We start from the raw sequence: 13,163 nt of genomic DNA, 5'->3' as shown, positions 1-13,163 counted from the left end.
GTTTCTTTTATACACAAATTTGATGCTGTAAAATTCTATCCCTGTAGTCTGGAGTGGATAAAGCAGTAATTTTTAAGTGCCTATGTAGTCGTCTCAAATGATTTTTATTTTATTTATTCTATTCAGAAAAAATAATGAAGGTTTCAGTTCATGTTCTGAGGACTTTTATGTAATGTAATATTCAAAGTGAAATTTCCTCATAGATTGCTCAGCCCATTTCATCTAGCAAGTGTACCGATACATATCAAAAGGAATAATAAAAAACCCAAATAAAAGCTTTTTTTTTTTTTTTTTTTTGGTGGCAGGCACAATTCCTTCTCTTTCTCAAAAGCCTGAGAGAATCCAGGGCCTAGGGCTTCGTGGAAGCATCCAGGCACTGAGCTATGAAAATAAACCAAGTTGAAATCATTGTAAAGTGCCCTTTCCCTGCCTTCAGCCCACAAGGATACTCAGTACTTTGGGTTGGAAACTGCATTATTCACGTACCCACTCATTCCTCAGCTACATAGTCTGAAGGAAGAATACCCCAAGAGCACAGAAAGAAGGTGCAGCTGCCCCCCAGGCCTCTTACAACTCGTGTAGGTGCAGCATGGCCTCTATGTCCACATAGTAGATGTACGGAGCCAACCATGCATTTCCTTCACAAGGAGATGTTTGTAGGGACGCCTGGCACAAACGGGGCACTGTAGACTTACCCAATTACGATAATAAATACCAGGAGAGTGTAGGGGGAAGCTGAGATGGAGCTGTATTTTTAAGAAAATAGTAGAGCAGATCCAGACCCTACAAGTGGGTTGGGGCTTGCTGACCTTTCCCAAAGAAGTCCCTTACTCATTGCTCCAGTGTTAGAGCTTTGGACAACTGGAATTTATTTTGCCTTAATGAATAGTTCTGCAGTTCACGTGTTCAGGGTAGACCAATGTAACAAGTTTAGCCAGGCTAAAACAAGAGGCCACAACATGTCCCAAGGAAAATGAACCCTATGGTCCAGCTGTGGAACTGCAGAAAGGTTCAAAAGCTGCTTACAAGGTATTTTAGGTACTTGGGAAAGCATACAGTAGAGTTTTGTTTTTTCTTAAATACCGTACTGCTCCCACAGTTGGTTTATGCATTCAGTCACTTTTAAGCAAAAATTTCACTCTGAAAAATGAACACTGCAGAGAATTAAAAATGACTGAAAGAGGGAGTTGAAACAAGGACAAGCATAATACATGTGAAAACACTGAGATCAGAGCAGAAGTAACACTGACTTCAGAATTAGTTTCAAATAATAAAAAGTTAGGGCTTCGACAGTGATTAAGTAAATATACCATCTGCACTTCCCAAGAATATCAAAATGTTATAGGTTAAAATAGTCTTGTGTAAACAGTATCTTGCAGTAATTTGTAAACAAGTATTCAGCAGCCAGTTGCAGAGTAAGGCAGCATTACAGTCCAGCACCTTTTCATTCTGCATTTTAGTAGCACCCAGTTGTGTTCATGATGACATTAGTAAATGTGTGTCTTTCTCATCCAACTTTGTTAGATGAGTCCTGGACCACAAACCCCGTTGTTCTTCAGCACGATGCTGAGGATTCAGCCCCGGATCTTGCACTGCTGGAGACCAATGAAGCAAACTTTTAAATCCTATGATGAGAGTCATACTGGATTGTTAGATATTGCAGATTTCAGACAAGTAAGTTAAGTTGCATTTAGCAATTAATAGTCAGAAAATTACAGTAGTCTAAGCTGAGCTTCCTGACTGAAATTTTTCTGAAGAATGGTACTAAACCAGAATGCATAAACTCATCCTGGCCCTTCTTTGTGACTTCAGCTCTGACCATTACTCACAGTAATCTTTCTCCACATGTGATTATGCTTCCTAGAGGTCTGAAGTCTTGGTGGGGTCCTGAATAGATAAAATGGACAAAAACCTTAGCCCCTCTACAAAGTTTAAATGTGCATCTTTCACAAAGATGTGGGAAGGGAATAGAAGCGTACCTTCTGGTAGGTCTCCCTTCAGGCACTGCTACAGCTGCCAGATCCTGTGACCCTCCAACTGGCGTGGTCCCTTCCAAATGTGGAATGGGCTCAAGCAATCCCCACTCGAGAGTCTCTGTCTCTGGTTTCTCTCTCTGCTTTTCTGCGTGCAGCATAGTTTTGTACTAGCCAAGGGATCCATATCCTCTGCAAATATTATAGTACCTTGTATCTCCTCAAATACACACATGTGTATTCTGGGTATCAGTGATTCTTCATCTAGACCCACAGGGACTTTGATTTTTGCTTAGCTGTACTGGTTTCAAAATGTTTGATATTGTTTTAACTAAGAATAATAAACACTATCTATTCTGCAGTAATTCAGCATATTTGCTATTCAACTGCCAGAAAAAAAAAATAGTGTGGGGAGCCTAAATGCATTTAATGCTGTATGCATTAGGACACCCCTTGGTATCGCTGCTGCTTCAAAGAACCGATTAACCAGTGGATGGGATGCTCGGTCACAGCAAGCAACTGCTTGGCTGCAGTAAGCGGTGATAAGGTGTGCTTCTGACGCTCCCTTTCCCCTGGAGCTGCAGGAAGCCAGCTTGTCACCTGGTAGACTATAAACCTGCTCAATTATACCAGTCACAGAAGTGGTCTTTTAAATCTTTACTTCTTTAGGACTGGTGGGAATGTGCTATGTTCTGGCACTGCCACAAAGCTGAAACCAAAGTCCCTGCCTGCTCCTCTAGGACAGCAGAGGAGCAAGATGTATCCATGTGGTGGTATCAGCTTCACACCCCAGGCTCCCTGTCTACCTCTGCAGCTTTCTGACCGCTCAGGCACTGCCTCGGCAGACCAGGCTCGGGGGAAGGAGGACTGAAGATCAGGCTCCTTTGTGTTTTATTTTAATTTGTCATATTCCTCTAGGACATACAATGATTACCACTTATAGTTAAAGCAATGTCAACCATTTTCAAATCAAGCTTCCTAACATGATATAAAAAATAAACAAAAAGCCAACAACAACAAACCTACGACCAAAAAACTAACTCCTCGTGGATCTAGATCAAGAAAAAAATCCCAATTCAAAAATTCTGCTACAAAGGTGTTAATCTGCTGTTTGACAAGTTATCAAGTGATTTGTGGAGGTACAGATCCCTTTATCTCCTAGGTAACTTAATTTACTGAAACGGGGGAAATTAGCTCTCTGCTAACTTCAGTAACACTGCTATTTATGGCTGTACTGTCTGCAAGGGGTCATTAGCGATTTCTGATGCTGAGCCTTTAAGAGGGACAGGGGAAGACTAATCTGAGTTTGCCAGAAAACTAACGACACCTGGCATAGCACACAAGGACACACCATGTTTCTGGTCACCTTCAGAGTTTAAATTCCCAAGTGCATCCAAAACCAGAAGTAATCCTCAGAAATTAATGCATTATTTTCTTTTATGTTAGGGCATTGAGAACATTTAAAACTGTTGAAGTGCTGAAAAAATGCAGCAGGTGAAATATTTGAAAGATGTAGGTATCTAACCTGGCTTTTAGCATCAGGTGAACCAGATGTGTCCTGTTCAAGTTGGGTTCTCACTGAAGCATTAGGAAGGCATGCTTACAGGCTGAGCATTTGTCCTATGGAAATTAAAAGCACAGAGCACATCATGGGCATTATTATATACACAGGGGTTTGCATAGTTTGCATGACTGGATTATTCCTTCTATTTCTCCAGATGCAAAGCCTGCAGATCATCCAAGAAGGCTAGAAAGGAAGATATTCCACCTCTTCATCTCATCTCCAGATTATAGTGAAAGCCTTTTAAACATGTGCTTTTTGTAAATTAGCTTCTGTGCACATGGGTGCTACCCATTTCCCAATGCTCCCTCAGGCAAGGGCTAGTTAGGCTACCAGACAAAACTCCTGCATGTGCAGGTTTTCAGATACGCGTCCCAGGGAGCCAGCATTGGCACGGGAAGAGTAGGAGATAATAAAGGAAGGTTTGATTTTCTAATATTCTGAGAAACCTAAGACAGAGCGAAGCTGAATCATCAAGTTACTTTGTAAAGAAATTATAGCAAGATAAACTAATGTTTTTACTTCTTGCTCACCCAAAGTACTGGTTTAAGTTTTAAAGTTGTCTCTATCTTTTGTAGGTCCTTCATGAGTACAGCATCAACCTAACTGAAGAGGAGTTATTCAACGTTTTGGAATATTATGATAAAACTTTGTCTTCAAAAATATCCTATAATGATTTTCTCTGGGCATTCATACAGTAGGATTTGGTCAAATGCAGGAAACTGTAGATAAAGACAGTGACTGACTTATAATTTCAAATTTCAAACTAATAAATTAATTGAGTATGGCTTTTTTGTATCTATTCATTAGAAAACTCAAAATACTTTAAAATTCTGACAGTGGTCCTGTGTTGTGGATTAAATCTACATAGCGAGGGAATTAATTTTGCATAATCCATTTATCAAAAAAGAAAAAGACAACAATTAACATTGTCAAAATAATGCTTCCTAAGACGTCTCCAAAAGCAATTCATTTAAGGAAATTCTTTTTTTAATTTTATGCATTTTATTAATGACATACTCTTAAGTTCAGTAAAAAGGTTTACAGACATACTATTGAATTTCCTCAATTGTCATTTTCCAAATGTATTATTTTTAATACATTAGCCTTCATTGTTCAAAAACCCCATCGCATTTCTGAGCGCATCTTTTTCCTTTACTTGTGGTACCCTATGTGTATTGTCAGAGACAGGTGAATATGGACCAGACACTGACATTTGAGCAGATGCCAACTGTGCGCGGACACCACACCTTTCTCTGTTAAAACTGTTCTTCTACATCCTTCAGCACAGTTTAGAAAAGAAGCTACTTTACCAATAAGCATTGGCTTCTTAACTGCAGAGAAATATTCCCAGTGTTAGCCATGAGGTTTATTCTTTTAAGGCTACTATATATATATTTATACAATAAACAGCAAATTGCAAGTAAAGCCTCTGGTTAGATTTCCCAGTTCTAGAAAAAATTTTGTTTTAACATCTTGTGAGGTACTTAGCTCTTAGTGAGGAAATGAAAAGATAATTGTTTGACTGTTGAACTCTTGTGATAATTAAAGGATAATATGATCATTAGAGCCTGCTTCCTGGGATTATATCAACAATTAAATACTTACCTGCTCTGAAAAATTGCTAGCTAAATATTTCACTGTCTGGTTCCTGATTTAGTTTTTATTGGTACACCAAAGAGCCCTGTCCTCATCACCTGAGCTGATTTGGTATCTTTGTTTCTCTCAAGTAACACAGAAAGATAAATCAACACAAAAAAAAAGAGCAAGTACAAACATGCACGCACACACACATATATACACGTGTGTATACATATGTATCAAGGGAAGTCTTTGGAACAGGAAGGGCTAGAGGAACATAATCTTGTTTTTCTTATTATTTCTAGTGAGTGTGTGAACCATTGCAATGAATCCAGAAGATTCCCAGTGCAAAACACTTTAACGCCTGCTTTTTCTGAGAAAACTGTTTCTTCACATTTGGAGCTTTTCAGGAGATATTTTGAAGATTTTGAGTAAAAAGCATTGGGGAGGTTTCATGTTGTATGTTCTGTGTTGTTTCTCTTTTAGCGTCTAAGATTTGTGTAATTTGTACTCTACTATGAAATAAATACATTTGGAATTGGAAATATTTGAAATGGTAACATAAAAAAAAAATGTTTGCTAGACTTTTTTCTGAAACTGATGGCACTCTGTAAGTCCCTGAAATTGCTGCTGAGATATTTGATTAACAGAGGAGACTGAAACTACTGTTATTTAAGGATGTTCTCCCACACTAAATCAATACAAAGATACCTAGTACCATTAATAGAAGACAGTGAGGTTTAGGAACACATGTACATATGTCAGCAAGTGACTAAAAAGGGCTGGTCCTGGTTCAGTCCCACCTGGCCGCCCCAGCAGGTCCTGTGTTAACTCCATCCAGCCCCACGGGGATGTCTCCAGCATTGGAGGGCATCTCACACTGCAGTAGGTAACTGAGCTTCAGCAACTGAGCTGAGCCCAAGAGGGGTTCCGTTTAGCCCCACTTAAGATCCAGTTGGCCTATTTTTGTTTAATTTTAATTGTGGAACTGGTGTGAAGCCTCAAACTGCTCTCTTCCTTTATGGCAGCTTCCTTCCTCCTCCCCAGTCAGGTGCAACATGCCTGATTTAATTTCTGTATTATTTCATACAGTTTATGTACCAAATTAATCATTCATATTCATTAAAGAATTAATTGCTATTTGGAATACCTAGGATTATAACACAAATATTACATTAATTATTTTTAAAATAGTAGATTTCACTGATCTAACTGAGGAAAAAAAACTACTTGATTATTGGGTAGCATTGTTTAAGTTTTTTTTGTCCATTTGTTTTGTTTTTTCCCCTGAATCCTCCTATATCTCCTGTTCGATAATTGGGCCCAATTTTATATCAAATACAACAAGACTTCCATCCCTGTGCTGCTTTCCAGCATGGAACACAGCTACCGTGTTTCACAAAGGGATGCAGGAGTTGCGTTCTTTCCTCTGCTGTTTTCAAGATACCCACCGCCTTCAAGAGAGGCAATGCGGTGAGGGGATGGATGTCTCTGGCTTTCCTGACACATCCTGCCAGAGGATTTTTCATTAGTTCGACTAGCAGGAGTATCAAATCCAACAACTCCAAAGGGATTAAAGAACAATCTTTTCGCTGTACAAACAAATCAAATCATGCTGGTTTTTTTAGTGAGTTCTTAAAGGAGGGGATGGCACTTACCAACCATTTATCCAACTTCAAAAAGAAAAAAAAAAAAAAACAACACCAAACTGAATTTCAACTGCCAGTGGTTTAAAATATCCAAGGTAATTTTTCATATTAAAATTGCAAATTGCTGGATGGATAAACTTTTTAATAGAAGAGGGCTTTATTTTTTTGCAGCCATTCCCCCTAACCAAGGGTTGGCCACCCAGCCAGGAGGGGCTGGCAGAGATCCCCCATGTTTCCACTGAGAGGCAGATAATGTCAGCAGGATTGAGCATTATCCCAGGGTAATGGTCTCCTGCTGCTGTACATAAATGCTGCGGGAAAGCCGAGGCGATTATGAAAATAAAAACATCAATGCAAAGCTCAGAAATTTCAATTCCAAGCGGAGAACAGTGATCTGCATCTGCTCCGGCAGGATCGCCATTTGCTCTGTCGCCCGCGGAGCAGTGGTGCAGGGACACCGCCTTGGCTGCTGCCACCATGCTGCCCTTGACCCACTGGGCCTCTACTTTGGGTGGGAGACAAGAGTGCAACACCTTGGGGGGATTTTGGCAGCATGGGTCCCTGCCAGCGCTCCCTGTGAGGCAGCATCTGCTGCCACCAAAACACAGAAGCAGGTGACAGCCTCCTCCCTGCCCCATGCCGCCATCAGACCGCAGGGACCCATCGCTGGCTGTTCCCTGCAGACATGCCTCTTAAAAGCCCTTAAGCAAGGTCTCTCACCTCGCTCCCCAAGGGTCGTACAGCAGGCATTGGGAAGGAAGGCGTTCGCCTGGGGCATGGCCTCCTGGCTGCAGCCCAGCCCTCGCACTTGGCTTCATGGTGGGCAGCTGCCAAGCATCTGACTGGGCTAATCACAATTAACACTGTCAGGCCAAGCACACCCCATAATCAGGGCAGACATCCCTGCCTTCAGCAGCCTCTCCAGCAAAGCCTGGAGAACAGCAGACAAAGATCCCCAGGGGTTAAGTCAGCTGTGGGCAACAACCTGCTCCCTGAGAGAGCACTGCCAGGCCCCTCCACCCTGCCTCAGCATTGCCCTGCTGCTCCCTCCCCAAAACCAGCAGGCCCTGTGACTGCTGGCATGCCTCTTCTGAGCTGGAGACAAAAGCTTTGCTGAGCCTAAAGGAAAACGGTTCCTTCAGCAGTGTTTTGATGTCATTATAAGCTCTGTTTCCTTCACTCTGGAGCAGAATAAGCTAATTGAAGGAAACTGAAGTCACTAACAAATCTGCTTCTGCACAGGAGCCTCACCTCACTGCCAGGCCACCCACCCAGCAGACCCCTCGTTTCCCCACCTGTGTGTCCAAGTTTCACTCATCACTACATCCCTCAACAAAACATCCGCTCACACACAGCACCTCTAACAGGGGGTGGTGAGCTGGCATCTCCAGGTCACCACTGCTGAAGCACATACCCTGACTGTTCAGGAAGCCATTTACAGAAAGTGACCACACCAGCATGGGGAGAAGCCCCCCCAGAGCAGCACCTGCCTGCAGGGACCAGGTCACCACCAGCACAACCCTGCAAAGCAAGAAAGCTCACACCAACAAAGCACCATAGGGCTTCCAGGCAATTAAAATACAATATAAATATCCCTCACCACAGAGAAAGTGAATTTCACATATAAGCAGACTATAGAAGAAGAGATGGTGTCTTTCACTGCATTTTCTTCCTCCCCCATCTTAGGTTTTTCTCCCTTCCAAGCCTCTGTAAATAGGGGCGCTCACCAGTAACATGTGCTGCTCATTAGCACATCCTCAAGCCCACCTGAGCTACTTGGCCTCTCCAAATCCCCTGCCCTGAGGCCAGCTTGCTGCCATTGCCAAGAAGTAGGGGCTGCCTGCGGGGGGGGGGCGGGGGCGGGGAAGAGAGCAGCTCCAGGGGAGCCCTTTTGGGGCAGGGCAGAAAGGCTAAGGCACAAAAGCTGCTTGCTAGAAGCACGAAGATAGCAGGGCAAGGGAAATAAAAGATGGGAATCAGTCAGAGGAAGGAAGGAAGAAGAGGTTTGTAGATTCTGTACCAGCTATTTCTATCCTAGGGCTTGGCGTGGAGCCTGCGCAAGCAGAAATAGAGTCTCTCTGCGCTCAAAGGATGAAGAAGTAGGGAAGGGCAGAGAGGGCTGAGGCTAAGCAAAGGGACAGAAGAGAAAGGAAAGAAGAGATTCATACGAAGAGATTCTGCATCGCCAACTGGTATAAAGCCTGCAAGGCGAGAAATACAGTGCTCTTCAGAAGAAAAAAAAAAAATCAAACTTCTTCAGAAAGCAGTCATTTCATTTGTTTGATTAAGGCATTACTGTGCAAAGTGCCTATATCTCTGTGCAATTACTGTTTTTATCTGGATGATACGCAGCAGGTCATGAGCAGTAAGGGATGCTCCAAACATGGGAAAATGAAAATTAGATTAAAAAAAATCTATTGTCTAAAAAATAATTTTCTTCTATTTTTTTAATTTTTCTATGCTAAAGACTGTCATGCAATGGAAAGAGCATTATTATGCTGTGAAGAGTCATAAAAAGAATTTTGTATTATATCAATACTTAAAATATGCAAATATGATATCTTCACAACACCCCAAAATTATGCTTGGCATGAATTCTTAGCAACAATACAAATATCATCATCTTCAAATAAGCAGGTATAATACACTGCTCAAATAACTGTAAAAACAACCTCATCACAGCTCTGGGAGCATCCAAATTTCATCTTTGATGTAGGTAGATTTTAAGTAGGAAAGGGAAGAAAGTTGTCTTAAACATCAGGGTGCATCAGGATGAGCCTTAGTGGAGCAACTGCATATTTAACGTGGAAAGGAGACTCGCCAGCATGCATTTACAGAGCTGTTGTCATTATAAAACCCCAGTTTTGGTACTGTGCGGTCAGAGCCATGGGGCTGAGCCCTGCGGCGCGGCCTCCTCCCAAATCCCCGCTGAAACAAGGTTATCCCCAGGCTGTCGTCCAGTGTGTTTGAGCCTTATGTTAGATGGTGTCTGTCTGTATCACCACACATAAATTGGCTGTGATTTTTAAAAAAAAGGGGGGGGAAGGAAATAGTAAAAATAGTATAACACAGTCATTTCATTGTGGGGTGGAGACCCTTTCGCACCTTCTTTCAGGTTAAGTATTTTTACAGGACTTGATTCTGATCTCGTTAAATCAATGACGTACCGCGATTTCCTCGGCTTCAGTAGATTTATCCTACCCAGCATTTGAGATCAGGATCAGACCTCAGCACTTTATTTTCTTTTTTCTTTTTTTTTTTTTCCCCTGCAATCAGGTTTTCAAAACAGTAGCAGCTATTTCTGCGCACTCCAGAGCAAGAGTGGCGGGAGGGTTTTGCCCGAGGAACAGTGCATCTTTCTCCATACACTGTACAGAATTCCCATCTTGTGCATTAGAATAGATGTTGAAACAGTTCTAATTAACATTTTTAATTTGCATTTTAATTGCCTGCCAGGGTGTGAAATGACATGTCTGGGTAAAGGAGTGTTTTTCTTAGTTCCAGTGGTTTGCACAGTCCCAGGGAGGCAACAGGGGTGGAAGCACCCTGGCCACTGGTCATTTTGCAGAATTCCCCGTAATTAAGGCAGAGCCTGATTCAAAGCCCAATAAGGTAAGCTGAAAGGCTTCGCATGGGTGTGTGTTTATTTTTAATGAATGGGACTCCCATAATTAACGTTTGTCTGAAGATACACAGCAGATCTTGATTTTAAAATTTCCAATTGCAAAGAATCAGCGCAATCATTTGAAGGTTGTTTTACTGCCTAATTACTCTCTTTGTAAAGAAACCATCATATACATACATATTAATATATATATTTTTTTTTAAGATGATGTTATTTCAGATACGAATTTGCCTCTGTGAAGCTTCCAGTTTGTGCACCTTGCAGTTACGTAAAGGTCACGGTGAAATCATCCTGAACCTCTTCTTTTTTCAGCAAGACACAGTGGGCTCCCCAAATTTTCACCTCTTAGGGCAAGGTTTCCAGTCCTTTTTCCATTTCCACCAGTCATTCTGGAGCCGATTCCAGCTCCTCAAAATTATGTTAGAGTCAGAGATGTCTGAACTGGGACATTTTCAAATCTCAGCTGTAGGGATGCCAAATGTAGAGGACATGTAACTTCCTTCTGCTGGCTTTGCCCACTCAACTGCTGCATTTGCTCTTCTGGCTGCGGCACCGGCTGGGCACACCAGGCACTTTCTGCCAGCCAGACCCACATCCAAGGGCTTTTTTTTTTTTTTTTTCAGAGCTCTTCCTCCCAAGACAAAATCACTCTGACCCATGTCCTTGTGTTTAGGGATACAACTTCATGTGTGGCCATACTGAAATGGAGACCAATTTGCTGTACCTAATTTTCAAAAAAAAAAAATAAAAATTTATAGATTAGAGTGTACCTCTGAGCCATCCTATTCAGTATTTCCTGCAGTCCAACACTTGGTTAATCTATAAAAAGTTTCAGTAACACCTTTTTTTTGGGGGGGAGGCAGGTTTCCTGGTCAAGATCTAGCTGTTAAATCATGTCGGGACAGGAACCACTACCTGGAGGACCCTACAAAACATATAGCCTCTTAAAGATGATTCCTCATTTAATTACATTGGTTAGGTGGTTTTAAATTTATTTAACGTGTGCCATGTCAAAATTATATCATTCCCGTTTCCTTCTCAAAATACTAGGCAATGATGCCAAGTCATGTGCCTTACAGAAGTCTATTACCTTAACGCTATTTCATTTGTCATCCAAACTTGTAATCTCATAAAAAGATATCAAATTAGTTTGAGAAGATCCATTTTACTTAAACCCACCTTGATTAGCATTTAATTTTATTAGCCCCTTTTAATTCTTTATTACTCAAGCCTTGTACAATCAAACCCATCACTGCTTTTTTTCTGGGGATCAAAGGCTAACACTCCCTCCCTTTGGCCATCCTCTTTCCCTTTTTAAAACATTGGCACAATTTCAGCTTTCTCTGGACTGCTGAAACTTCTCTCATGTCCTAACGTGTCTGAAAATTCATTATTAGCAGTTTAAAAAGCTCCTCAGCTGACTTCTCAGATACAAAGTTCCCAATTCAAAACATTCGGTAATTGCTGTTTAACGTGCTAAGGACTGCTGGGCTGAAAAGTACTTGGGCACTGCCACTGCGTCCCGCTACCACCTGGCCTTTTGTCTGCACACAGCAAAGATATTGATTTAAAAATTCCACCTTTTTAATAATACTGTTGATGAATCTCCCATTCCCATTTGCTTTTGTATTCTTATCATTACTGTTTCAAGCCACTTATACTCCCTGTGCACATTTGCTTTCCTCATCATTTTTTAACACAAATTTCTTCCTTCATCAGTTTGGTATACATCTTCATCTTTTTTTCAATCTGCTTTTATTTACCCTGAAAAACAGGGTGGTTGTTTTGGTTTTTTAAACCAGTTTGGGTCTTCCTAGATTATAGGACTGATCTTTGGCAAACTTTCTTAAACGGTTTGCAAACATCATTTATGTTTTCCTGTTTAAATATTTTTTCTCCCAACTGATTTGACACTTTTTGGCTTTGTGAAATTCCCCTTTTTGAAAGACAAAGAATTTATCATCTGACTTGTTCTGTCTCTTTATTTTACATTCACACAGTGGATATGATCAAAGTCAAGGTTGCTGATACCTCAGGCTGCTTCGGCATCCTCGTTCCGTGAACCAGTTCTCCTCCTCCATCAAGATGAGATGCGATGTAGATGTTGCTCCTGCTGGAGGTAGCCTCTTTGTCAGAAAATTGTCCTCTAGGAACTCTAGAAATTCTGGAAGACTGAAATCTCCAATTTATACCATCCAGAACAAACTGCCTCATGACGATGAGTGTAGGGTAAGTTGCAAACGTCATCGATATGTCTTTAAGTAGTAGTCATCCTCCGTGGGGATGAGTCATAAAGCTCAATTGCATTTAAGTGTCAAGTGATTATCACCTGGGGGGACACCCCAAGCTTAACTTCTTAGGTCCAGTGGAAGAATAAATATTCCAGCTGACTGACTTCATAGTTGCCAGCATCACCATTTTATACTGTGAGCCAGTTTTATTTCCCTTTTTCCAAGTTGATCTTTTCTAAAGAGATTATAAACAACTTAATCAACATTCCTGTCATGTGTCATCCTATTACGGTTCATTAATATCAGCTAGTTCAAATGCATGTTTCTAAACAAGCAATTTCTATTCCTTGCATTTATTACCTGGGCTTCTAATCTTGATACATAATCAATTTATGATTATCTGCACAGCATAGTCTTTGTCTCTGCTATACATTGCCGACACAAAGATTTTGTACAGTCTAAGGGTTTGGTGGTCCTTTCTTTTCACACATTTCTGTTAATTGAAACCTCTCCTTGCAGCTCCAGACAGCCTGGTCTTCTGCA

General features: G+C 41.3%; 1 protein-coding gene across 1 annotated transcript in view; it reads left to right on the top strand.

Moving 5' to 3' along the window:
- The window catches only part of EFCAB6 (EF-hand calcium binding domain 6), a 119,098-nt gene extending 113,461 nt beyond the window's left edge, over window positions 1–5,637 (top strand). Inside the window, exons 32-33 of the mRNA XM_075742798.1 lie at window positions 1,525–1,674; window positions 4,113–5,637. Of these exons, the coding sequence (XP_075598913.1) occupies window positions 1,525–1,674; window positions 4,113–4,235 (273 nt within the window). The 3' untranslated portion in view covers window positions 4,236–5,637. The remainder of the gene's footprint in view (window positions 1–1,524; window positions 1,675–4,112) is intronic.
- Window positions 5,638–13,163: the final 7,526 nt, after the last annotated feature.

Source organism: Balearica regulorum, chromosome 1, assembly GCF_011004875.1.
Source record: "Balearica regulorum gibbericeps isolate bBalReg1 chromosome 1, bBalReg1.pri, whole genome shotgun sequence".
NCBI lineage: Eukaryota > Metazoa > Chordata > Aves > Gruiformes > Gruidae > Balearica > Balearica regulorum.
This window is presented reverse-complemented; position numbering and strand designations above follow the sequence as displayed.